A 26,519-nucleotide genomic window follows, 5' to 3' on the forward strand; every position below is an offset into this window, starting at 1 on the left:
TCCAGTCCATCTTAGTTCACTGATTCCTAAAATGTCTATGTTCACTCTCACCATCTCCTGTTTGACCACTTCCACTTGCCTTGATTCATGGACCTAACGTTCCAGGTTCCTATGCAATGTTGCTCTTTACAGCATCGGACTTTACTTCCATCACCAGTCCCATCCACAGCTGGGTGTTGTTTTTGCTTTGTCTCCGTCTCTTCATTCTTTCTGGAGTCATTTCTCCACTGATCTCCAGCAGCATATTGGGCACCTACCGACCTGGGGTGGTCATCATTCAGTGTCCTATCTTTTTGCCTTTCATACTGTTCACGGGGTTCTCAAGGCAAGAATGCTGAAGTGGTTTGCCATGCCCTTCTCCAACGGACCACGTTTTGTCAGAACGCTCCACCGTGACCGGTCTGTCTTAGGTGGCCCTACACGGCATGGCTCATAGCTTCATTGAGTTAGACAAGGCTGTGGTCCATGGGATCAGATTGGCTAGTTTTCTGTGATTGTGGTTTTCAGTCTGTCTGCCCTCTGATGGAGAAGGATAAGAGGCTTATGGAAGCTTCCTGATGGGAGAGACTGACTGAGGGGGAAACTGGGTCTTGTTCTGATGGGCGGCAGAGTCCATCTGGGAATAAGGCACAGCTCCGAGTACTTGCTTTGTTTGTATTCACTTGGCTGCACCGGGTCTCGGTCGCAGCGTGCGGGAGCTTCTTCAGCGGCGGCGTGGAGACTCTTCGTTTCAGCCCGTGGGCTCTACTTCCCCGACCAGGGATTGGACCCAGGCCCCCCGCACGGGGAGCAGGGAGTCCTAGCCACTGGACCCCCCGGGAGGCCCCTGGGACTTTCTCGTGCACACCTGGCACAGCCAGGAGCCCCGGAAAGGAGCGGATATGGCTCCCGGCTCCAGCTCCCGGGTCCCGGTCGTCCGGTAAGCTGGTAAGGGGCGTTTCCCAGAGCACGTGTCGGCGGGGCGCTCCGCGGCTCCCGGCCCGGACGGTCGTTGCTTCGCTGTCTCCTCTCCTCTTCATCTGTTCCCTTCTCCTCCTCTCACTCTTCTCAGTGTTTCTCACTCTCCAGGTTTGTTCTTTCCCGTCCACTGTTTTCCTTTTCCTGTTTCCTTTCTCCCTGCCTCGCTCACTGTGGCTCCCGCTTCCGGAGCAGCAGAGGACCTGCCTGGTGTCCTGACCCTTCCCTCTGACGCTCCCTTGCTTTTCCTGGCTCTTCTTGACTCTGGCCGGGACCCTCCGTCCGAGGTGGGCAGGTGTCTCCTTCCCAGGCAGCAGTGGAGACGGCGCTTCGCGTACGGCTGTTGGCGTGCCTTTCTCTGACTGTGGGCGCGGTGCTCCCTGGGGTCGCTGGTCCTCAGAAGGCTTGCCCAGAGTCATCATCTCCTTCCACGAGCCCCGACTGTGGGCAGAGGGGAGCTCTGCTGACCGTTTCCTCTTGTTTGCGGCCAGGTTCTCCCTCCTGATGCCAAGGCTGTGGTCTCTCTCCTTACAGATTGAGGAGACGCGTGTCAACATTGACAAGATCTCCGAGCACGTGGAGGAAGCTAAGAGGCTCTACAGTGTCATCCTGTCTGCGCCCATCCCCGAGCCAAGTGAGTGCTGACGCAGAGCTCAGTCACCCACCGTGACCCTGGGCCGCCGGGCCGGGCCTCGGTTTCCCTCCGTGAGCAGCAGGGGCGGGGCGTGTTCCGTCACACTGCGTGCGTGCCGTGTCATCGCCCACCGTCCTTGAACCTCTCCTGGCTCACACTGCCTGGCTACTGTCACCTTTAAAAAAAAATTTTTTTTATAACATTTATTTATGTGTTAGGCTGCGCCAGCTCTTGGTTGCAGCATGCGGGATCTTTGCTCTTTGCTGCAGTGTGCAGACTCTTCAGTTGGGGCCTGGAGGATCTGGTTCCCTGACCGGGGATCGAACCCGGGCCCCCTCCATTGGGAACATGGAGTCTTAGCCACTGGACCCCCAGGGACGTCCCCGTCACCTCTGCTTTTCACGGCCCCCCGCTTGGCCAGACTCTCCTCTCCTTCCCAGCTGGCCCCTCCCTTGACTGGCGGGGACTTTCGCTGCTGCTGGCATCCCCGCCCCCGCTTCATGCAGCGTCCCCGACGCATCCCCGCCCCGGCTTCATCCCGCGTCCCCGCCCCCGCTTCGGGCTCTGGAAGGCGTACCTGTGCTGTTTCCTCTGCTTGAAACGCTTCCCTCGTCCCTCCTCTTTTTTCCACGAGGTGTTTTTATCCTGTAGGTCGAGGGCAGGGTGCCTGGAAAGATGCCTTTAAAAAATGAGCTCCCTGCGTTCTAATGATGGATGTCTGGGGAGCCCCTGGGGATATGTACTGCTCTGGGCGCCTGAGAAAGCACCGCACCTCCTCCGGCGATTGTCGTCGCTGACAAAGCATTCAGTCTCCTCTAACTGATCCTGCCGGCCTCTGTTTACCCAGAAACCAAGGACGACCTGGAGCAGCTCACGACCGAGATCAAGAAGAGGGCCAACACGGTCCGGAACAAACTGAAGGGTAAGGGGACTAAGGGAGCAGGCAGCCCTCTGACGTCGCACGCCGGGGTCCGGCCCTCCTGGGGCAAAACCGCCTCACGGGGTGACATCGCGCATGGCATCTTTGCTTGTGATCTGGGCACTGTCTCTGGAATGATGGATTATAGCCCCAGAATTTTGTCTGTGGTTGAGTGAGTTGAGAATTGAAGTCTGGGGACGGGAATGGAAGCGTGTTCTCAGCTGGCGAATGTCTGGGTGGCTCAGGCCTTTCCCTGGTCCCGTTCCCTCCCCCAGCACCTGCGTACATGTGAACGGTGATGTTAGTGATACGAAGGTGCCAGATAGGTTAGTCTGCAGGCATCTCCTGGGGACCAGGTGTATCACCTCCCATCACCCACTCCCACCCCTGAGTTTAGGGCAGTGTTCCGTGAACCACTGTCATAGATTGAGTTCATCTGGGAGCCCAGAATGTTCTTTAGATCCGTGGCTGCCATCTGCATTCTCGCCCCGCTTCCTGTCCTTGGTGGTGAGCGCGCTGTAGGTCAGGGAGAGAGAGCAGCTTTGCTGAGCCTCAGGTATCATTTCTTCGCCCGCTTCGAACCATACTGCCTGTTTTCATGGGGGTGGAGTGGAGGGGATTGGTGGCCGCTCCTAGTCCGGCAGGGAGCCTGTGCCTGCCGTCTGCACGTTCACGTTTGATTTTCACGTTGGCATTGCGAAGGGGGCCCTGCTGCGCACCCATTTTACAGACCAGAGAACAGGAACACTGAGGGCACTGTCTTTTCCAGGGTGGCACGCCGGGATGTGGCAGGCAGGGATTTGAGCCCGGGTGTCTCGGTGATGGGGGCTCGTGCTGTTAACCTCTGTGCTGAGATGTGGCCAAGGGAGGCCCTGGAGTGAAGGTCATGGGGTGCGTGTCCTGGGGCTCAGACGCGAGCCGGCTCTTGAGACAGGACCTGCCTGCTGTTAGTCTCCTGGGCCGGTGTGTGTGTTTGAGAGAGAGGAGGCCGCATCGCGCGGTGAGTTTCCTGGAGGAGAGCAGGGGCTGCGTCGCTGGAATCACCTTCTCTCCCGTCCAGGCATGGAGAGGCACATCGAGGAAGACGAGGTGCGGTCGTCGGCAGACCTTCGGATTCGGAAATCCCAGGTGAGATCCTCCGCGGTCTAACAACCGTCTGCCCCAATCTTTTATTAATTTTTTTTCCTTAGCTGTGGAGTCTTTTTACTTTTTTAAAAATATTTATTGAAGTAGAATTGATTTGCAATATGATGTTAGTTTCAGGTAAATAGCAAAGTGATTCTACTATGACACACACACATGCGCATGTGTATATTTCTTTTTCAGATTCTTTTCCAGGGTAAGTTATCACAGGATATTGAATATAGCTCCTTGTGCTATACAGGAGCCCTGTTTTACAGATAGTAGTGTGTATCTGTTAACCCCATACCCTACTTTATTCCCCCCTCCCCTTTGGTAACTGTAAGTTTGTTGTCTCTCTGTTTTGTAAATACATTCATTTGTGTTAGTATTTAGGTTCCACATACTTCATACCATGGTGTTAATGTGACATTTGCCTGTGACTTACTGCGTTTCGGTGAGAGAATCTCTGGGTACATCCGCGCCGCTGTGAATGGCACTATGTCACCCTTTCCGTGGCAGAGTATTATCCCATTGTACCTGCGTGTCACACCTTTACCTGCTCATCTGCTGACGGACACAAATTGCTTCCATCTCTGGGCTGTTGTAAACAGTGCTCCAGTGAACACTGGGGCGCATGCCATCTTTTCAAATTAGAGTTTTCATCTTTTTCGGATCTATGCTCAGGAGCGGGATTACTGGCAGCTGTAGATCTACGCCCAGGAGCGGGATTACTGGCAGCTGTAGATCTATGCCCAGGAGCGGGATTACTGCAGCTGTAGATCTACGCCCAGGAGCGGGATTGCTGTAGCTGTAGATCATACGGTAGCTCTGGTTTTAGTTTTCTAAGGAACCTCCATACTGTCCTCCATAGTGACTGTACCAATTTACATTCCCGCCAACAGTGAAGGAGAGTTCCCTTTTCTAGCTGCGGATCTTTGAAAATAAACAAACAGAGCTTACTTGGAACTCGGTGTGAAGCACTGGTAGAGGGGAGCTGCCCAGGTTGAAGTGGGGGACAGGGCTGAGACCAGCCCTGGTGGCCCCTCTCACACCGTCCTCTCCGGAGGCGCCCGAGGTTCCCAGAGCACAGAGGAGGGTCTAGTGAGGCTCCTGGGTTTACAGGAGAGGAAACCGAAGTCTTCTCTCTGCAGACTGGTGGTCGTTAGCTGTCCAGCTTGGAGTCAGGCTCTTTGGTGGTCATCAAAGATATGATCCTTGTCACTGACGAACGGGCTCGATGTTCCAGGGTCACAAGGAAGCTATGACATAGGACCCACAGGAGAGAGGGTCGGAGGACGGGGTCTAATCCTCGTGCTCCCAGCATCGGAAGAGCCTGGAAGGACTGAGGTGCCCAGAGAAGGCTGGGCCTTGGATGCGCAGGATGTCGACATGGACAGACTTGGGGAGAGGTTCTCCTTGGAGGCATGCGGGCAGGGGTGGTGTGTGCAGCAGTAGGGTGGTGTAGGGTGGGTAGGGGCAGACATGAAGAGAACAGTCTGTCTAGAGACAAAAGTTTGTCACAGGATAGTGGGCATTGAGTTTTTGGTAGAGAACCCGGTGCCATATTCCAGAGGCCTTTGACTGTGGTCTCGGGAGTTTGGATCTGATCAACTAGCTGGTATGCATTTGCTTTGGGTAAGTGTAGATATTGGTGATTTGGCAAAGAAAAAGCTTTTGTGGAGCTTGATGCTGAGAAGTGGGCAAGGAATAAAAATGATGATGATTTGAGTTCAGGCACCAGGAATGCCTGATGGAATGCATTGGGTTAGAAGTAAGAAAATTTGAAGCGGGAAAAGCTGGGCGAACAGTTTGCATCAGAACGCAAGGGTCTCTGGATGTGGAGGGGAGTCGGGCGGGGCCTCTGGGATTCCCAGAGTATCTCCTTTGGCCTCAACTACTGTGTGAGTTCAGCAAGATGGGTTAACAGGTACTGAAAACATGCTTTGAAAAGGTGAGCTGACTTTCCCAAAGGTGTGAAGTTAGGGAACCAAAAAAACTGAGTCTTGTACCTGGTCTTTGGTTTTTTGTTTTTCTTTTTAATTTCTTTTACAATTTTGAAAGGTTACCTCCCAGTTATAGTTATTACACCATCTTGGCTATATTCCCCCTGTTGTAAAATGCATCCTGAGCCTATGTCACACCAGGATTTTGTACCTCCCTCTCCCCCACCTGTCTGTCCCTCTCCACCTTCCCACTTGTCAGCGCTACTTTATTCTCTGTATCTGTGAGTCTGCTTCCTTTCTGTTATATTCACAGTTTGTTGTATTGTTTAGATTCCACATGTAAGGTGATGTTATACAGTATTTGTCTTTCTCTGACTTATTTCACTTAGCGTAATACCCTCTAGACCAATCTAGGTTGTCACAAATGGCAAGATTTCATTTTTTAATTGCTGGGCAGTATTCCATTGTGTATGTATGTGTACGTGTGTGTGTATCACGTGTTCGTTACCCAGTCCTCTGTTGATGGACACTTGGGGGGCGTCCATCTCTCGGCTGTTGTAAACATTGGGATGCATGTATCATTCTGCATTAGTATTTTTTTATACGTATAGATAGATAGATAGATATAGATATATACACCCAGAAGTGGAGTTGTTGGGTGAAATGGTAGCTCTATTTTTGTTTTAGTTTTGAGAAATCTCCAGTTTCCCAGTGGCTGCACCAGTCTGCCTTCCCACCAGGAGCTGCCCTTGGCCTCGCAATCCCGGGTCTGGTGCTGCCGTGGGTGAGGCTGGGCTGGGGCTCTGAGCCTTTGCCCCCCTCGCCTCCTGGGGGCTCACGGCCTTGACCTTGTCCCCGCAGCACTCCGTCCTGTCCCGCAAGTTCGTGGAGGTGATGACCAAGTACAACGAGGCTCAGGTGGACTTCCGTGAGCGCAGCAAAGGGCGGATCCAGCGGCAGCTTGAGATCAGTGCGTGTTTGAAGCATGTTCTGTGCCCCTCACCTGACCTGTTGGGCGCTGGTCTGTCCGGTCGTCAGGCCCAGGGAGGTGGGGCCTCCGGGTGGCTTCTGCCTTCCCTTTTGCGCCCCAGCCGAGGATGGGGCTCACGGCACTGCTGCCGCCTGGATGTCGTGTCTTAGGCTGAAAGTGGGTGGCTCAGTGTTACCAGGGCCGAGTCATGGGTTGCCATGGGAACCAGCATTTCCGCATCCATGGAGGGAAATACCTGCTACACAGCCCTGCTCCCTGGGGCTCATGGCATCTTTACTGCCTGTTTGACAGCAGAGAACGGTGCAAGGTGCCCTGTTTGTATAAAGGAGTTAATACAGCCTCGCCCTTTAGGAATCAGTAGGAATCAGGGCCCTGCAGGGCGGAACGTGATCTGAGTGCAGGAACTGAATGAACACGGTCACAGGCAGGGAGGGCAGGCCGGCCAGGGCCTGGGAACAGGGCGCGCTTGGGTGGGGCAGGGACGCTAAGACGGTCGGAGGGAGGGCGCTCCCGGGAACTGGCCCCTTGTCCTGAGGACTTTGGACCCCGTGGCGGAGTGGAGGGGGCCAGGAGATGTTCCCAGCTGGAAAGGAATATAATCAGACATGGACTTCAGGAGGGTAATTGCTGATAAGGTTGAGGCTGGATTGGGTTAGGGGAGACATCCGGAGAAAGGCAAGCAAAAGGCATGTAAAGGCCATGGTCTTTAGAGTGAGACTTACTGTGCTCCCACTGGGATTTGTATGTGGTTCAGTGATAAAGAATTGTCTGCTGATGCAGGAAGCACAGGAGGCGTGAGTTCGATCCCTGGGTTGGGGAGATCACTGGAGGGGGAAATGGAAACCCACTCTAATACTCTTGCCTGGAAAGTCCCACGGGCAGAAGCCTGGTGGGCTACAGTCCTCGGGGTCGAAAAGAGTCAGACACGACTGAGCGACAGAACATGGCCATTTTCAGGGAACTTTTGAAATGATGAGCTTTGATCTTCTATCTGACACTCTCTTCCTTTTGTTACAAAGCCGGCAAAAAGACCACCGACGAGGAGCTGGAGGAGATGCTGGAGAGTGGGAACCCTGCCATCTTCACCTCGGGGGTGAGTGATGGTGCAGGGTTGGGGGGCGGGAGCCCCGCAGGGGTGCTGGGGAGGCTGCAGCAGGCCTGGGGGCCGATGGTGCATCTCTCTGCGGCCCGCCGTAGATCATCGACTCTCAGATTTCCAAGCAAGCCCTCAGCGAGATCGAGGGACGGCACAAGGACATCGTGAGGCTGGAGAGCAGCATCAAGGAGCTTCACGACATGTTCATGGACATCGCCATGTTGGTAGAGAACCAGGTACGCAGTGTGTACCGCGTGGGCAGGGAGGGGACACAGCCTGGGGCTTCCTGAGGGGGGCAGGGGGCCCCGAGAAAGCCGCGGGGTCAGGTGGGGAGGGAGAGGCATCGGGAATTGGCTAGTGGAGTCCCAGAGTCCCGGTACCCGGTAAGGGCAGGCAGCTGGGATGCGGACGCTTGGGGCGGCTGCAGCCTCGTCATTCACGCTGGGTACTCTTGCCTGGAAGTCACGTCTCATGAACGTGAGGTTTGAAGTGCTCTGTAACCTACCTCTTCCCTCCGGCCTTGGGATCATCATCATTATTGTTATTTTTTATTAGCGACACGAGTTCTTAATGGTGATGCCTTAACACAATCTCCTGATAGCAACTATCAGCGTTTCACTGCTGACACTGGAAACACGGGGTCTTTCCCCCAGTTTTTGGTGAAAAGTTAGGTGTAACGGAGATTTTTGTTTTTCCATTTTTGTTTTTTCTCCTGTATGAGTTTTTCCAAAAATGTTGACTTTTTTTTTTTTGCTGAGGAACAACAAAAGGAATGAAGGGACAGCAAAAATAATGTTAATGAGAAAACTCAAGTCCCTCACGGTGCTTAGCTTGACAGCCTGTTTGGTTCCGGGTCAGCTTGCCCAGGGACGGACGGCTCTGTTCCCTGCCTGTGGGGTCTGTGCCACATATCACGTGGCTCCTGATTCTTAGGATGCAGTTAAATTCACCAACGTGTAATGGTTTGGAGCCACTCTTACCATGAGCTCCCAGTGGCTCTGCCACCTGGAAAGGATCAGAAACTGCTTCCTGTGTAGCAGGAATCCTAATGGAGCCCGAGCGCTGCTTGGCTGGTTTTGACACCAGTTTCCTGCTCCGGACTCGGGTACCTCTGCTCCATCCCCTTCCGCCCTTGGAGACCATTCCTCCTGTCCCTCCATCCGCACTCTTGTTTTTTCTCCCCACACTGCCTTGCCGAGGAACTGGTTTGAGATTCAAGTGATGGTAAGTGCCATTCTCTCTGCCAGAAAGCCAGGGGTTGCGTGGAATGAAGGTCTAGGTGGGTGGAGGGAATTCCCATCTTAAGATGTGCAGAAGTCAACTGGTAAGACTGAACTTCCGGTCAGGAAGTAACAGCTGGGGAAAGGTTGGGAATCTTACTAAGAGACCATGATCTATTAACCAGATAACTCAGGTAAAACCAGTGTCTTGTTACTTAGAGGGCCTGGGAGCACCTTAGAGAAAGCAGCCGTTCCCACCTCAGCTGTTTCTGAGCCCCTGCCCCGTGCCAGGCACTTTCTGTAGAGCAGGCACTCGGTTCAGACTGAACGAACTGGGTTCAGATCTGAGTGAGCAGGAAGAGGCCAGCCTCCTGGCAGTGCCCGAAGAACATGAGAGAGATGTGCTTCATTTTAAAAAGGGGGCGGGGGAACCCTTCAGAATATTCCAGGCGTCTAGACCACGTGCTTCTGGCATGCAGGGCGCTGTCTCTCACGGAGTAGTAACTGAGTGAATATTTCTGGATGGGTGACAGCCGCCACGGCCTGAGAAAGCACAGGCCATCACGGGGGAGGTGTGCAGGGTTACCCCACGGAAGGCTGCACGGGAAGGTTTCCAGATGCTCCTCGTGGCGCTGAAAAGAAAGGCCTGTTTCCACACGTGAGCTGGGGCCGTCCCGGGGCGCGTGTCCAGGGCGTGACCGGAGCCTGTCCTCCGCAGGGGGAGATGTTAGATAACATAGAGCTGAATGTCATGCACACGGTGGACCACGTGGAGAAGGCTCGGGAGGAGACGAAAAGAGCCGTGAAGTACCAGGGTCAGGCCCGGAAGGTGAGCCCCCGCCGCCCCCGGAGGACGGGGTCCATCGTGTGCGCTCTCTCGCCGTCTCCTCCCTCTCCCTGTCTGTCTCTGCCGCCGCCTCTTACATCCGGGGAAAGGGCGCCATGATTGACCGTATTGAGAACAACATGGACCAGTCCGTGGGCTTCGTGGAGCGGGCCGTGGCAGACACCAAAAAGGCGGTCAAGTACCAGAGTGAAGCTCGCAGGGTGAGCCCCGCATCTCGGCGGGACCGGCCGGCTTCTCCCTTCTCTGGTTGCCCCCATCCATGTCCCTGAGATCCCCGCCCCCCCGCCTTCCCTCTGTCCAGCCTCCTCCAAAAGCCTTTGTCAGCTCTCCCTAGAGAATAGCTCCCCTTCCCTCCCCGGCGTGTCCCGCATGGATCTGGCTCCCACCATCTCTACCCAAGAACCCACACTTGCAGGCAGGTGTGCAGGGTGGACCCATCACTGCCCAGCGTTGCTGCTGATCTGCTGGACAGAGCTCGTGGTCCTTCCAGTGTTACACTTGGCTCCTTTGCCCTTCAGAAACTTCCTCTTCACTGCCTTCCACTCTGATGGCCCACACCTGTCCTCTTTCGTCTCTTTTCCCTGCTGTGAACCCAGTTACGTGCTGATGGCTACGTGAATGCTATCTCTTAGGGCACACCTATGTTTTCTACTTGATAGATGAAACAGTTGAGAATCACTGAAGTCACTGGCCACCTAGAAAGCGCAGGAACCTGGGATTCAGATTCAGGTTCCAGCCCAGCTCTTCCCATCACATCGTCCTGCCCCGCTGCCCGCCCTCGCCTCTCGTTCTGGCGCCTGTTGCTTGGAGCCTCTCTGCCCAGTCTCTGCGGTAGCCAGCCCTGGTGGGGTTTGCTTCTCAGCCTGCTCTTTGCTGACTTTCTCTTGCACTCTGACATTTTCATTCTTCAGTTCTTTTTCTTCCAACTTTACCTGTTGCTTGGGCAGGTGTCTAGGGAGCTGGGAAGTTATTTCACATGATGAATCCTGTGTCGTTCACAACAGGACCTGTACTTTCAGATCCTCAGTTACTGTACTGGGTTTGACAGGTGGGAGTGTTCTTTGGGGGAGAGATGGATGGGAGTTTGCATTTAGGAGGACTCTGTCAAATATGTCTTCATACTCCCCCTTGAAAAGGAAAAACTCAGTCACGTTACATCTTGGCTTATTGCTGCTTAGAGACCCCATGACAGTTGCGGTTACGTCTGTCCACACGTGAGGGCTGCAGTGTGAGCTCGGAGCAGATGGAGGCTCCGTATTTGCCCCTGCTGGCACTGCTAGTGCAGAGGCGACTTAGGAAAGGTTTCCTAGGGAAGCGTCTCTGGGCAGCGCTGTCAGCTTTTCATCGCACGCTGTTTGGGTCTGTAAGGCGCTTCCAGCGCAGAGGTGGTTGGGGTGGCTGACCGCGGCGCTTCGGTGGTCTGTAATAATGACTTGTCTTTCTCTCATCCCTCTCTCCAGAAACTGATAATTGTCATTGTGATAGTAGTTGTGTTGCTGGGCATTTTAGCGCTGATTATTGGCCTTTCCGTTGGGCTGAAGTAAGGGCGGCCTGGAGGCTGATGCGCTGACATGTAAGTAAAGGGAAGGCTCCCGGGGACTCTGGACAGGCTCGCTCTTGAGAACCTGGCCTGCGATTTCCGGTCCTGCTTCTCCCCCCGCAGCCGTCCGTGGGCGCGCCGAGGGCTCCGGACGGTCAGGCCTCAGCCTCCTCTGGTTTCCGTCTCGTGCCGCTCCTGGGTCCTGGCTGCAGCGGGGTTGGGCTCTCGTTGGTTTGCGCCGCGAGGGGTCGGTGTGTTCTTCGTTCCCTGAGCGCCGAGTCTTCACTCCCCGTCCCGAGCAAGCCTGCTGCTCAGTTGGGGGCGGTCTACCACCGGGAGCTGGGGTGCGTCCTCTGAGTTCTCGCTGTCGTTCAGGGGTGTTGGGCTTTGCCTTCCCTTTCCTTTCCTTGTAAGTGGAGCTTTGAATCGGGATTCGTGGCTGTAGGGTTTTGTTAGTGGCTGACTGGTTGGATCTCGAATGATACAGTAGCTAAGGCTTTTTGAGTGGGCAGTTGTGCCAACACCTAATACAGGCATCACGGAGCCCTCACGCCACCTTCGTGAGACAGGCGCTGTTCTCATCTCTGTTCTATAAGTGAAGATGCTCAGGCTTAGAGAAGTGAAGTAACAGGGCCAAGTGTGAGCACACAGCTAATAGCGGACCTGGGGGGATTCTTTGTCCGAGCTACTCTTCATAAAACCAGCTGGCCGTTTCTCATCGTCTGCAAAGTCTAGACAGCCTTAGAGGATGGCAACTTAAAATTTAGGATATTAATTTGTAAACAATCTGGTAAAACAGTGGAGCCACTGAACCAGGGTTTCATGCATGTAGCAGGAGCATGACAAGAGTGATCTGGTTGCTGGGACTGTGAAGACTTCCGTGACTCCTTAAGCATTTTTCTGAATGAAACATAGCACTATGTATGGTTAAAAAGAAGACCGATAAACACGGAAAAAGTGACTAGAATTAACTTTTAGTATTTTTGCCGATCATCCGATGGCATGTTCACACACTCGGATGTGGTTTTACATCATTCAGACTTTGTTATCGACAGTTTGGTACCCAGTTACAAGGTCACAAGCATCATTTCACAACACTCAAATCTCTTTGGGAATCTCGTGTTCAACACAAGATTGTGAATATACTCTCAATTATTTAACATGTTCCCAACGTTGGAGGTTTGCTATTATTGTTTTGCTATGACTAACAGTATGATTAACTTTTATAATGTTTTCCTCCTTTCTGTTTTCTTCTTTTTGCAAATTCTTAGAAGGTAGGTTACTGAGGTAATAGATACGTGGGTGTGATGCCGGCGCTGACCCTTCACTCTTTGCGCCTTTTCTTTCTTCCTCCTCCTCCCATGTGACTAGAGGGTCTCAGATTATTATTTTTAACCCTAAACATTCAACTTCTTGAGACATATATCCATTAGGTGACTGATCTCTCATAAGTAATTAATTGATTTACTTTTTTCCCCTCCTGGTACTTGGACTCTAGTCCTTGACATTTTTTTGTTTGTAGAATTTTGTTCTCTTAACAATCCCCCTGGAAAGGATATTAACATTAAGAAAAGGTATAATAGTCAGTATCTCTCCATATCCATGGATGAAAGATGTCTTCCAAATTCACAGGGCCCCTCACCATTCCTAATTCCAGGAATTCAGAATGTAAACCATTTTGTAAAATGAGGAGGCTGATCAGTCCATTGTTTTTAGCTGCCTTACCCGACTTCTTAGATGCTAAGTTGCCGAGCCCTTGCTGGGTCACTTTCTTATGCCCCGACCAAGTCCACACCAACTGGCACACAGGCCTGGACTCCTGTCTCCTGCGCGTGACCCGAGGAGTCAGATCTCTTAACAGAAGATGCCTGGCATTTGTGCTCACCGGCTGTGCTCTAGGATAACGGCATCACCCCCATTTTCATCGGGGAAGCTCAGTGAAGCTCAGGGGAATTAGGAACTTGCCCAAAGCCTGCTTAGCTCTCAGGGTAGAGCAGCCATAACCGGACTCCTGGGCTTTTCCGTATCCTGTTCACTGTGCCTTTCTGCCTTCTGAGACAGGCTAGGGGGGGCGTAGAGGGAGTGAGAGGACTCCAGTACCAGCATGCCTCTAGCTTGAGTTCGGAAGGAGCTGAGGGGGCCCTGCAGACAGCACGGGTGTCTTTCTCTGGCGACAGTGCCTCTGCACCCACATGTCCGTCCACGGAACTGACAGCCCCTGGGAAGGGTTGTAAGAGGCCCAGGGGTTTCCCTATTTTTTTCCTCTCTCTCTTGTAACAGGGCTTCTGGAGTGCCCCAGGCGGCTCAGTGGTGAGGAGTCTGCCTGCCAAGCAGATGTGGGATTGATCCCTGGGTCGGGAAGATCCCCTGGAGAAGGAAATGGCAACCCACTCCAGTATTCTTCCTTGGGAAACCCTATGGACAGAGGAGCCTGGCGGGTTACAGTTCATGGGGTCACAAAGAATTGGACACAACTGAGCGCCTCAATAAGAACAGGATGTTTGGTTTCTTTTTTGCTGGGTGTTGACTCCAGGCCCTGTCGTGGGACGCCTGTCGGGCGTGTCGGGGGCGTGTTGACTTTTCCGTGGTTCTCTGCTTGCAGCTCATCTCTCCTCTCCACCTTCCAGGTGTGTGGCTGAGTCTTACTGTCGCTCTTCGCCGTCACCCTGGTGCTGACCCGACCAGCATCTCCTCCCCCTGCCTGTCGTAGAGCCCGGTTTCACCCCAGCCTGGTGTGGCCACCACCCCTGTCTTCAGATGGGAGCGGAGTGTGAATGGCCTTCCTGGGAGAGTGAGCCCCGTTCCTATGTTTCCCTGTAACCACCCCTGGACCCGACCCAGCAAATGGTCCTGCCCGGGAGGAGCCTCCGCTCCCGATGCAGCCCTCGCCACCTTTCCTGCCCCACCAGCTCTGAAGCACCTCCTCCTGGACTGTAGGAACCAAGCCAGCTTCTCTGTCTCCCCTCCGACGCGTCCAACTACGGCCTGTGCCTTGGAGAGCCTACCTGAGCCCTCCCCAAGGGCTGTGCTGTCTACCTCACGGAGTGGTCTTCTCCCCAGCATTGGAATGGTTTTGTTTTTTGTTTTTTTTTAAGTGGGATATCTTTAACAAAACAAGGGGATTCTTCCAAGTTTGGCAACAGTAAGACATGGGCCCGGTCTCCCGCCTGGCAGGAGCCCAGTCCTCCCAGCTTACTGTCCTTGCCTGAAAGCAGGAGGTGCTGGCAGAGGTCGCTGCGGTCTCGGAAGCTGACCTCCCTGAGATGCAACCTTGGAACGAGGCTCTCAGTGTGCTGAGCTCCGTGGCCAGCATCCACCTCGTCTCTGTTGCGCTTCCTCACGTGGACTCAGGGCGGCACCACCGGAGACCGTCCTCTGAGGTTACTGTCTGTCCAGCCTGGGGTGTGGGGTCACCGTTCCCACGTCTGGGTCTGGGGAGCTGGCTGTTTACTGCTAGCGTGATGGTTGAGAAGCCTCTGCGGGGAGGCCCAGAATGGCCAGGCATGTCAAGGCAGCCGGGGCTGAGGTGCTTGAGGCTCAGGCTGTAGGGAGCTTTCAGATGGGGGTAGCGGTGAATCTTCAGGCATTTCATGTGTTCCAGATGTATTTTTATAATCGTATATGTGACATGTATGTACATATATGCATGGGTCTCTCAGGAAGTAGGGAACTGGAAATGAGGATCTTCTAACCTCAAAAGAATAACTTGAGCTAGGCTAAAAATCAGGTAAGAGACATTCACTTAGCTGTAGATGAATCATAGTAGCAATGTGATCTTCTCATGTCATTGGGAAACTTGCTGTTTTCTGCACAAGTGCCCAGAGAACCCAGATGGCTGGGCTGGGCACCAGACGGGTCCCCATTAGCAGACAGAAGGGGGGTGAGCTCCACACCCCTGCCCGCTTGCTGCCTGGGCTAAGCTTGTCCTGAGAACATCCCATTGAAGTTTGGTATTGTTCGCGTGACCGTGCGGGTGTCCTGTGTCCAGGACTAAGCCAGCTCGGGAAGCCAAGGTCCACTCAGCAGTTCTTCCTGCTCCCAGGTTAATGGATTTGATAGAGTCCTTGTCGCCCCACTTGTCATGGAGGAAACAGCAGTTGGGAAATTTTTAAGCGTAGTTTCTGTGCTGGGCCAGTGTGAGCCTCCGAGACTCCCGGCTGGTCCCGGCCAGGCTCCTGATTCATATTTCAGCTTTGACTTGAATGCTTTCTAGGATAGGGGAGCAGCCTAACCCAGGCACCCCGCCTTCCTGTGCCAAGGCTACTCACTCAGCCACCGCCCAGCACTTGGACAGAGCCAAGGGGACCCCCCATCACCTGTGGCTGTGATGTCCGACTCAGGCCTGGCTCCAGCAATGAAGGCAGCCAAGCTCCAGTCACAGACCTTTGCTCTCCTGAGACTGAGGCCCAGGCTTATCATTTGGATACAACAAGTGAAGGGTTTTTTGTTCTTTTTTTAAAATGTAAACTGGATAATTTTAATTGCTAATTTAAAAATAAATGACTTTATCTATTGATTGTGAAGCAGTTCTGGCTCCATGTCCCTGTGAAACACTTAGTGATGGGCTGCCCCACGTGGTGACTTTTGTTTAGGCTTTGGAAAGGGTGAAAAAAATGTTTAACCGTGTGCTAGAGCAGGTGGATCGAAAGTTCTAATTTTTGAAAATGGTTTAACTTCCGAAGAATGCACTGTAAAGATCCATGTATTTGGATCTTAGATTTCAAGGGATTCCCCCCAAAAGACTTTGGTTTACTCACTGAGAATATCTGTGGCTCTGGGGGGGAAGTGGGGTGAACCTGATGTGATGGCAGCTGCAAGGCAGAACGGAATATGAAAATACGAATCATCCTCTGAGCTTGCTGTTGCTCAGATTTGTGAGTCTCTCACCGAGAGGTGATGTGTCTCTTAGCATCCTGGGTTCTAGAAGCCAGATCCATCCTCCTTTCCCTTCGCGTCCGCTTCCGCCCAGACCCATCCCTGTCCGCCTTCCTCTGAACCCCCTCTGCAGCGACGTCATTTCTCACGTGCATTTTCTTTCCTCGTCTGGACGGACAGAAGAAGATCATGATCATGATCTGCTGTGTTATCCTTGCGATCATCTTAGCTTCCACTATTGGGGGCATATTTGCCTGAAAAAAAAACAAAACAGGTGAGCCATCTCTGGGGGCCAGGCTGGGGTGGGGGTCAGACCTGTTTTCACTTGAGATGCTTGTGTCCTGAAGGCTGTTTGTCACCCGGTGCCTTAATCGGCGTGGGATTGGGCGCTGGAGTTACGGTTGGAGAAAACCGAGGAACAGAGGGAAATGAGTGAAGGGGGGCTGGTGGAGCAGAGGTGGGTGAGGAGACAGGGGTGGTCTGTCCTGTAAGCGGGCCCGGCAGCAGAGGGCTTTGTTGGGAACCCTTTGCCTAAGGGTGTCGGCTCCCTGTAGTGAAGGCTCCCTGTAGTGAAGGCTCTGGCACATGCGAACGGCGGAGGACAAATCCGTCGTTGACTAGAAGCACCCTGAAACTCTGGAAGAGGGCCACAGGGTGAAGCCAAAGTAAGGGACGTTCTCCCTTACGAGGTTAGGAAGGTTTTCGCAGCCGAGTCGTCCTTCACGCCTGTGGACGGGAGTGGTGACCCTGGCCGCGGCCACCCTGCCGTATGACCTAAGATCTCACCTCCATTTCTGTCGTCCCTTCAGCCCTCACAGATGGACCCTCACCTGCTTCCTCAGGCTTTCTTCCACCTCGGTGGGGCCGCCACTTCGCTGCTGCAGACTCCTCCCAAGTTCTTCTTTCCATTGTGAAACCTTCTATGACACGGGACCTCGACCGTCTCCCCATTTAAAGTGACGCAAAGGGAGACTCAGAATACGGACTGGGCTGCAGGCAGGGGTGACGGAGCGGGGAGTACGGCTCTTTGTAGCGGGTTAGGAAGGCAGTTCACGGAGAACGTAGGAGACTGTTCAGGAAATGGACTTGGAGTGGGAGCCCACTGACCTCAGCTGTTGGGGGCGGGACTTCACCGCGGGGGGTGATCAGATCCCGGTGCTGCTGCTGCCTCTGCGCTTCTGGTTCCAGGTCTCACCTTTGACCCACCCTCTGTCCCCTTCCTTCTTCAGAGCCTCCCAGTCTCTGGGGCGATTGTCCAGTGATAGACCCCGGTGCTCAGCACAGCGCCTGCCCCTTACAGCTGCTCAGTCTGCCCACTTTACTAAGCTGATTTCTGCTACAGACGAATCCTTGGATTTGACTCTTCAACACTTTAAGGCATCGGTGGGAAATGATCTATATCAGTCTGTATAAAAACGCGCCGGAGTGGGTTGATCCACTTATGCAAAAGTACACCAGTGCCCCCTCACCCCCCATTTCCACAACATACACTTTAAAGACTTTTATCTACGGGAGGTGGTGATAGGAGAGTTTTGTCAACAGCCTGTTACTTTGTGGAGATGGCCGGCTCCAGGACTGTGGTTCAGTGATTAAACGTGGACCCCAAAAGAAACAGGTTCACGCTGTGACTGAGTGCCCGTCATCGCCACTCTGTGAGCCCCGACGAAGAGGTGGTGCGGTCGGGTCAGAAGGCGGTTCCGATCCATGCGGTCAGCTGAGACGGGCCGCGCCGGCCGCGTGTACAACAGACTGCTCCCAACACTGTCCTCCAGTCAAGGTCCAGGTGCGTTCTAATGCAACTTGGTGATTAGTGACTGTGCAAGAGATTCACTAGAAATACATTAAAAATCACAGTATGCGATTCTCGAGGACCACTCAACTGCTTTGATGAATCTGTACTTTGGGAGGTAAATTATTTTGCCATTAAGTCTAACTTTTTAAGAAAGTGGGGTTAAAAAAAATTGACACTTCAGTCAGTGTGCTGTTTTCTGCACTCTTTCAAAGCAAATGGTTTAACATTTCTATCAATCTGTATCCGCTTTGGTTTGCACAAAGGATAGCAACCACTGCTAGCTAGCTCTGAAAAACAGACAAACTTTGTTTAAGGCAAACACGGAGCTGGAACCACGGGGCTCTGCATGACCCGGGCCCTCGCTCATTCAGCAGTAGGGATCTGAGCGCCGTGTGGCCCCTGCACTGGGCTAGGACCTGTAGGGACACAGACGCAGAGCCAAACACCCCCAGAGCGTTTCAGGCCTAAAGACCACACCATTCAGCTTTTCTGTCAGTTCCTTTTGCTACAAGGTAAGGGTATGTCTCTTGCCACACTGTCCAACACCCCCCTTCGGTGACTGAGAGATGGGCAGCCGGGCATAAATAAATACGTTGAGTCAATTATTCTGTGTGCTGCTGTTTTTTGTTTTTCCAGAAACAGTAAAAGTTTGTAACTAAGTAAAACACTGTAACTAAAATGGCATAAAAACTAGCTCCTGAAGTGTGTATATGTAAAAGGGTGACTTGTATCAGAGGTGGAAAAGGAAGCATGTGATTTAGCCTTGAAGACATTCCTTTTCCAGTTGAGAACCAGTCAATCAGGTCTGGTTCTTAATCATTTAACGGACTGAGTGACCAATGAGAAGGTACATCATCTTGAGCTGATGCTCAAACTTTAATCTAATGCACTTAAAAGAATCCGACAGGTGATGTACAGTTTTTCAGAGAGCATCTGTTCATATGCCGCTCCTCGGTTATGACATCAGAGGTACCCGAAGGCCTGGCTTCGGGGCATAAAGGTGCGGGTCCCCGGCCCTGCAGCCTCACTACACGCGCTCGGGCGTGTAGAACTTGCCCCAGTACCGCCCCCGGTGGACCAGGTCGTAGGGGCTCAGCACCCTGCGGATGCCCAGCATGTTGGCGGTGGCGATGCGCTCGAAGGTCCAGGGGTTCTGGTTGTTCCGCTCCCGCTCCTCCTGGTCTTTCCGCATCTTCTCTAGAGTCGCACGGCTCACGGCCTTGGCAGGGAAAGGCAACTTGTGGGCAACCTGGTCAAGGATGCCTTGTACCTCCTGGAATTCACAACGCCCGCCCACCTCGACTATGAGGCGGCCCGCCTTCACAGGAGTCACGTAGTGGTCGATGGCACCCTTACCGCCCCCCATGCGCTGCCCCATACCCTTGCGGGTGATGGCTTTGAATGGGGCTGGTACTCGCCATAAGGCAAACATGTTCTTGGGGTCCATGGAGCGGTTGATTGTCAGGCGCATCATTTCAAAATGCCCCCAATGGAGGTAACCGCCACCCAGTGCCTAGAAGTGAATGGAAGAATTAGAAACACATGGAAATTTAGAGAGCCTTCATTTGTGTTTTAAGAGGTGGCAGTAGTGTTAAAGAACCCTCCTGCCAATGCAGGGGACATAAGAGACATAGGTTTGATCCCTGGGTTGGGAAGATCCCCTGGGGGAGGCCATGGCAACCCACTCTGGTATTCCTGCCTTGAGAATTCCATGGACAGAGGAGCCTGGCAGGTTAGAGACCACAGGATCGCGAAAAGCTGGGCATGACCAAGTGACTCAGCACGCTGGGGTGTGATTCTCACGTCTCTCATGGTAACTGGCTTCAATGATACACATGAAAGTAAAAACATAAATTCTAACCAGAATTGAAAGAGACACGTGTACCCTGATGTTCATCGCAGCACTGTTTACAATAGCCAGGACATGGAAGCAACCTAGATGTCCATCGGCAGACAAATGGATAAGAAACTGTATATATACACAATGGAATATTACTCAGCTATTAAAAAGAATGCAATTGAATCAGTTCTAATGAGGTGGATGAAGCTGGAGCCTGTTATACAGAGTGAAATAAGTCAGAAAGAAAAACACCAATATGTATACTAACGCATATGTATGGAATTTAGAAAGATGGTAACAATGACCCTGTATGCGACACAGCAAAAGAGACACAGATGCATAGGACAGTCTTATGGACTGTGGGAGAAGGTGAGGGTGGGATGGTTTGCCAGAATAGCATTGAAACATGTATATTATCATATGTGAAATGAATCGCCAGTCCAGGTTTGATGCATGAGACAGGGTGCTCAGGGCTGGTGCACTGGGATGACCCAGAGGGATGGGATGGGGAGGGAGGTGGGAGGAGGGTTCAGGATGGGGAACACATGTACACCCATGGCTGATTCATGTCAATATATGGCAAAAACCACCACAACACTGTAAAGTAATTAGCCTCCAATTAAATTTAAAAAAAAGAAAAAATGTAAGTACTATGGAGGAAAAGCCTAGGCTATGATAGATGATAAATGAGAACAAGTGTGGACCCACTTCAATGGGCAGCCAGGGAGGACCTCTTTGAGGAGGTGATGTTTATAGCTGATGCCAGAAGGGAACGAAGCAGCCAAGGGAAAAGAGATGAGCGTTCCCGGCAGAGGAAAGGCACACGCGGAGCCCATGTTGAGTCTGAGCAGAAGCCAGACTGGCTGGGGTGGACAGAGAGGAACGCGGAGCAGACCAAGGTGCTAGAAGGCTGGCAGGGGCTGCTGGGCAGGCTTTGGGAAGCAGACTTGAAAACCACTCTGGCTGCTTGGTGGGAACCAAACCGGTGTCCACAGCCATTTGTGTAGGTAAGGACGTCAAGTCTTCACAGAAGCTACCTGATGAGTAGGAAACGTCTAGACATCCCATATACTAAATAATGGATAATCTTGATCAGAGGTTTGAGTAGATCTCACTGACTGACTTAAGAAGAGGTGGCAGGAATACACAGAAGAACTGTACAAAAAAGATCTTCATGACCCAGATAATCACGATGGTGTGATCACTCACCTAGAGCCAGACATCCTGGAATGTGAAGTCAAGTAGGCCTTAGAAAGCATCACTACGAACAAAGCTAGTGGAGGTGATAGAATTCCAGTTGAGCTATTTCAAATCCTGAAAGATGATGCTGTGAAAGTGCTGCACTCAACATCCCAGCAAATTTGGAAAACTCAGCAGTGGCCACAGGACTAGAAAAGGGCAGTTTTCACTCCAATCCCAACGAAAGGCAATGCCAAAGAATGCTCAAACTACTGCACAATTGCACTCATCTCACATGCTAGTAAAGTAATGCTTAAAATTCTCCAAGCCAGGCTTCAGCAATATGTGAACCGTGAATTTCCAGATGTTCAAGCTGGTTTTAGAAAAGGCAGAGGAACCCGAGATCAAATTGCCAACATCTGTTGGATCATCGAAAAAGCAAGAGAATTCCAGAAAAACATCTACTTCTGCTTTATTGACTATGCCAAAGCCTTTGACTGTGTGGATCACAATAAACTGTGGAAAATTCTGAAAGAGATGGGAATACCAGATCACCTGACCTGCCTCTTGAGAAACCTGTATGCAGGTCAGGAAGCAACAGTTAGAACTGGACATGGAACAACAGACTGGTTCCAAATAGGAAAAGGAGTCCGTCAAGGCTGTATATTGTCACCTTGTTTATTTAACTTATATGCAGAGTACATCATGAGAAACGCTGGGCTGGAGGAAGCACAAGCTGGAATCAAGATTGCTGGAAGAAATATCAGTAACCTCAGATATGCAGATGAGATACCACCCTTATGGCAGAAAGTGAAGAAGAACTAAAGAGCCTCTTGATGAAAGGGAAAGAGGAGAGTGAAAAAGTTGGCTTAAAGCTCAACATTCAGAAAACTAAGCTCATGGCATCCGGTCCCATCACTTCATGGCAAATAGGTGGGGAAACAGTGGAAACAGTGGCTGACTTTATTTTTCTGGGCTCCAAAATCACTGCAGATGGTGACTGCAGCCATGAAATTAAAAGACGCTTACTCCTTGGAAGGAAAGCTATGACCAACTTAGACAGCATATTAAAAAGCAGAGACATTACTCTGTCAAGAAAGGTCTGTCTAGTCAAGGCTATGGTTTTTCCAGTGGTCATGTATGGATCTGAGAGTTGGACTATAAAGAAAGCTGAGCGCCGAAGAATTGATGCTTTTGAACTGTGGTGTTGGAGAAGACTCTTGAGAGTCCCTTGGACTTCAAGGAGATCCCACCAGTCCATCCTAAAGGAGATCAATCCTGGGTGTTCATTGGAAGGACTGATGCTGAAGCTGAAATTCCAATACTTTGGCCACCTCATGCGAAGAACTGCCTTATCTGAAAAGACCCTGATGCTGGGAAAGATTGAGGGCAGGAGGAGAAGGGGACAACAGAGGGTGAGATGGCTGGATGGCATTACCGACTCAATGGACATGGGTTTGGGTGGACTCAGGGAGTTGGTGATGGACAGGGAGGCCTGGCGTGCTGCGGTCAATGGGGTTGCAAAGAGTCGGACACGACTGAGCGACTGAACTGAACACCGTCTGACTATGGTATAAATGAGGTCACCTCTCCCGCCTCCTGTTTTTACATTATTTTCACTCTACATTAAAAATCATTTATGACTCAATGCTTACTGGGTGCTGGTGGCAGTTGTAGTGAAAGCTGTGGAGGAAGAGACCAGAAGGAACCCAAGGCGTCTGTCTGAGCCCCTGGCTTCCGCCCCGTAGCCATCTGACGCTGGACTCACCAAGATCGCAAAATTGCCTTCTGTGAACTCAGTGGCTTCGGTAGAAGGACCTCGTATGTCACGCAGGTTTTTAGGCTCTCTTCTCACTTTTGGCACAAGTGGTGCCCTTTCAACAAATCTCAGCTTGGGCTTTTCAGGAATGGAGACATCTAAAAGGGGCATAGACAACCAAGAATAAGTCAAACCGAAGGATTTGACTTCCGTCAATGTTGAAGGATTCATTCTTTCTCTAGAAAGATTCATAAAGTCTTAAAGTTACCACTCAACAACAATTTCAAAAGTGTGTCAGATTTACCTTGTGGATACTTTCATTGACACTGGAATCTTTTAACTATGATAGCTGTTGATAGAAATGTTTTTGAACCTTTTGTTGAAGGATTCATTCTTTCTCTAGAAAGATTCATAAAGTCTTAAAGTTACCACTCAACAACAATTTCAAAAGTGTGTCAGATTTACCTTGTGGATACTTTCATTGACACTGGAATCTTTTAACTATGATAGCTGTTGATAGAAATGTTTTTGAACCTTTTAAGATAGCAAAGTTTTAAGTTGCCAACCAAAATACCTTTTTAAAATGCCTACGGTTTTAAAATGCCTACCCTAAAGGGACTGTAGGGAAGGTACAGAGACACGAGACAGTCACAAGATAACACGAGGTAACATTTTTTTGTGTACGTGAATGGTTTGTGTGCTGCAATTAAGCTGAATTCTTTACATGCATTATCTCATTTAATCTTCAAAACAACTTTATAGCCCTGGTTTTTTTTTTAGGGCTTCCTTTTTAAATTTTTTAAACGTTTAAAAGTTTAACACGCATATATTAAAGGGCCCAATAAAAAATGTGAATTATCACAAAGTGAACAGACAAACATATGCACATAACTATCATCCAGATAAAGAAATGGAAAGTAGTAATTTTAATCTCCATTTTACAGAAGAGGAACTTCAGGCCTGGAGACATTTTATAATTTGATCTGGGCCAATCAGTTAAAACAGCAAAGCCAGACAGTATGATACTATATTGTACATAAAAGTAGCTAAGTTCTCCTGCTTGCCACATTCTTGCTGGGAAACTTACAACCTAGTACTCCTTTGATCAATGCTGTTTCCTTTTATATATTCCAGGGCAGTTCGATGCTGAGAGCTGTATATATCCTACCATGTGCTTGCCGGGTGAAGGCAGGTGGGCTGAAACCCAGGCCACACATACTACGTCTTTATCAGGTCTGACACTTTGACATTATGGAAAAAAATTAACTTGTACGTCATTTAAAGTTATTTCCATAGTAAAATAGACATGGGTCTGTGATGGAGTCAAATATAAAACAGGAGACTTTAAGGGCTATGAAAACTGTCCCCTGCCACTTCTATATGCCTAGGGCTTCCCTGGCAGCTCAGCGGTAAAGAATCTGCATGCCAATGCAGATGTGTGTTTGATCCCTGGGTCAGGAAGATCCCCTGGAGAAGGAAACGGCAACCTACTCCAGTATTCTTGCCTGGAAAATCCCACTGTCAGAGGAGCCTGGCGCAGTGTCAGAGGAGCCTAGTCCAAGGGGTCGCAGAAGAGTCAGACACGACTGAGCACACGACAGAGAAACTGAGTAATATCCTCTCCGTCTCCAGGGCTGTATGCACTCCAGTGCGTGGAGCAGTTTCACAGTTACGTGTACAAGATGAGGCCTTCAGAAGTCCAGGCCTCTTTCATATTTTTGAGATTTCCAATATATTTTAAAAAGTGTAAGATTTATCAAATTGTGGCTTACCTTAACTGTTTAACAAAATAACGCTTTTCATACAATAGGTACATGCACACATGTAACCTCATTTGGAGCAAACGTGAGAAGTCTAAACTGGAGGCCGATCAGGTGCCGCTGAGAAGGGGACGGCGGGTCTCGCACCAGCGGTAGGCCACAGCGGAGATAATCCATCACGGATTTCCCTCCGGCATTTAGAACACTGCCTGGCACAGAGTGTGCCTTCAGTACACGACTACTGAGAGATGAATGGCAACGGAGGCACAAGGAAACGCCTGCTCTTCACCTACCCCCGCTGGGTTCCATCACAGAAAAGGCTTACAAACCAGGAGACAGAGAAGCTCTCACCTTCAAACGTTGGCACCGGGAGCAGCGTCTTCAGGCCGGCACTGGCGGGCGGCGCTGCCCACGAATCTACAAAGAAAGGTCAGATTAAACCCCGAAGGCGACAGGGCCAGGGCCTGACGCGCTCTGCGCCTGACGCTCCCGACAGAGCTGTCCTGTGGGCCGCGGGCTCCACTCAGGGAGACCAGAGGCTCTCGGCCCCCGAGAAGGACCGGCCGGGGACTCGGGGGCGACCCCACGTCGAGCGGCCGCTCCTGCACGAGTCTCTCGGCGTGAGTGGCGGAGGACGCTGCAGGCCCAACCGCGCGGGGGCCTCAGCCGGTACCCAACAGGGGGTGGGGTGGAGCCTGGGGGAAAGGGGACAGCTGACCTGACAGGGACGCTCGCAGGAGGGGCGCCCGGGCGCCACTCAGCAGCCGCCACATGGCCCCTCGGGCGCGGCCGCCGAAAGCGACGCCCGGGAGGTATAACCCAAGCTGCTTCCGCCTGCGCTCCGTCGGGCCGGAAGTTGCGTTTGCGCCGGTCCAGGCCTCAGAGAGTCCCGGGTGGAAGCAGAGGAAACTGGAGGCTCGGGACCTGGGTTCCGGCCTGGCGCCCGCGGGGCTGGCGGTCCGTCCCGAGATGGGTCCGGCGGGGACGGGGTGCTGTCTCCGCGGAAGACCGCGCGGAGAGGGCCGGGCGCGCGTGGTGAGGTGCTGCCGCGCGGTTCACTGCAACCCGCCGCCTCTCGCCCCGCCTCCCTCCCGGGACAGTGAGGCGCATGATTGCCTTAACGTTTCCCGGGCGCTGCACTGAATGCGCCTCGTCCTGGCGTTGAGTCCTCAACAAATCTCTGCGACAAGCGCGTCCTTACGCCCACTTCGCAGATCCCCTCTCCAAGGCCCAAGGTTTAACGCCCCAAGCCCCACACCCGGAAAGCGGTGCAACCCGAATTTGAGCTTAGTCTGCGACTCCGAAACGCAGTGACCGCACAGTGTCCAAGCCTGGTATCCAGTCAAGGTGAAAAACGGTGTGATTATTCTGAGAAAGCGTTGGGCAAATCATCTTTATGGGCCCGGAGCTTTTTCATATTTAGAAGGAGGCTCTTTCTCAAGCTTCTAGACGGAAAATGGGATTACCAGTTGAGGCTGATGTCTGCTGTACTTAAATCCTGCTAAATCCGCGCGTGGTCTTTCTCCGAGGATTAATTTCGTAAACGGCAACAATAAAACCTGTAATCTCGCAGAACTATTGGGAGAACCCTCCCTGCGCACAGTTTTATGTACTTCTTGACTATTTGCACGCTGAACCTGTATCGGAGGAGTTAGTGGGTTTTATTGCAGCCAATCATTTCTGTCCCAAGGACGGCTCTGAAAGGGTTAAACTGCCCCGCACCCCCACCCGCCTGGCCTGGGTCAGATTTTGGGCAGCTCTTCTGTGCTCACCCTGCCTCTCCACAAAAAGTGGGCGATTCCCGTGTGCTCAGGCATTTAAAAGTCTCAAGCCGAAGCTACATAATATCGTTTTGAGTGGAGAATAAACCTGCAGTACAGGCACTCGTTGATTGGACTCTGAAACGTCTACCTCATTACTTATTTTAAAAGAACTAAACATTAACTCAAATTTCTGCATTTAAGTAGTAAGTGTAATGTCTATTTTTTTCTTTGTAAGAGTTAAGTACAGTGGAGGCTACAAATATGAAAATCCAGTGATCATAT

At 51.7% G+C, this 26,519-nt stretch overlaps 2 protein-coding genes and 1 long non-coding RNA gene across 6 annotated transcripts in view; 1 reads left to right on the top strand and 2 right to left on the bottom strand.

Annotated features, from left to right (window-relative positions):
- STX3 (syntaxin 3) overlaps positions 1-15,795 on the top strand; it is a 43,631-nt gene extending 27,836 nt beyond the window's left edge. For 2 of the 3 annotated variants that reach the window (XM_081544591.1, XM_081544592.1), the window contains 9 exons: positions 1,492-1,591; positions 2,439-2,513; positions 3,571-3,638; positions 6,437-6,545; positions 7,586-7,659; positions 7,764-7,898; positions 9,601-9,711; positions 11,190-11,302; positions 13,897-15,795. In XM_081544591.1, coding sequence (XP_081400717.1) covers positions 1,492-1,591; positions 2,439-2,513; positions 3,571-3,638; positions 6,437-6,545; positions 7,586-7,659; positions 7,764-7,898; positions 9,601-9,711; positions 11,190-11,273 — 756 coding nt within the window. In that variant the 3' untranslated portion in view covers positions 11,274-11,302; positions 13,897-15,795. Of the gene's footprint in view, positions 1-1,491; positions 1,592-2,438; positions 2,514-3,570; positions 3,639-6,436; positions 6,546-7,585; positions 7,660-7,763; positions 7,899-9,600; positions 9,712-10,733; positions 10,871-11,189; positions 11,303-13,896 lie in introns of those variants that run through there. The other variant, XM_081544590.1, reaches the window with a different exon arrangement.
- On the bottom strand, positions 12,225-17,043 carry LOC145527126 (uncharacterized). The gene is made up of 2 exons (XR_014069510.1): positions 16,931-17,043; positions 12,225-16,398 (listed from the first exon to the last, which is right to left on the bottom strand). It is a non-coding gene; the product is annotated as an uncharacterized LOC145527126 (long non-coding RNA).
- Positions 17,044-18,788: 1,745 nt separating this feature from the next.
- MRPL16 (mitochondrial ribosomal protein L16) lies at positions 18,789-25,306 on the bottom strand. 2 transcript variants are annotated; one of them, XM_081544595.1, is made up of 5 exons: positions 25,193-25,306; positions 24,826-24,891; positions 22,724-22,872; positions 19,317-19,449; positions 18,789-19,155 (listed from the first exon to the last, which is right to left on the bottom strand). In XM_081544595.1, exons 1-5 carry the CDS (start codon positions 25,245-25,247, stop codon positions 18,827-18,829), a joined length of 732 nt encoding a protein of 243 aa, XP_081400721.1. In that variant the 5' UTR covers positions 25,248-25,306; the 3' UTR covers positions 18,789-18,826. The 2 variants fall into 2 exon arrangements, with proteins under 2 accessions (XP_081400721.1, XP_081400720.1); XM_081544594.1 differs by having other exon boundaries at positions 18,789-19,449.
- Positions 25,307-26,519: the final 1,213 nt, after the last annotated feature.

Source organism: Giraffa tippelskirchi, chromosome 11 (genome assembly GCF_054371585.1).
Source record: "Giraffa tippelskirchi isolate mGirTip1 chromosome 11, T2T-mGirTip1v1.2.pri, whole genome shotgun sequence".
NCBI classification, from domain to species: domain Eukaryota; kingdom Metazoa; phylum Chordata; class Mammalia; order Artiodactyla; family Giraffidae; genus Giraffa; species Giraffa tippelskirchi.

Bases quoted from the DNA above. Each gene is read 5' to 3' on its own strand.
- MRPL16 (XM_081544594.1), bottom strand. From the start codon at position 25,247: ATGTGGCGGCTGCTGAGTGGCGCCCGGGCGCCCCTCCTGCGAGCGTCC. The intron at 24,892-25,192 runs GTCAGCTGTCCC...CTTTCTTTGTAG, and splicing joins CCTGCGAGCGTCCCTGTCAG to ATTCGTGGGCAGCGCCGCCC. The intron at 19,450-22,723 runs GTGAGTCCAGCG...ATTCACTTCTAG, and splicing joins AAGGCAATTTTGCGATCTTG to GCACTGGGTGGCGGTTACCT.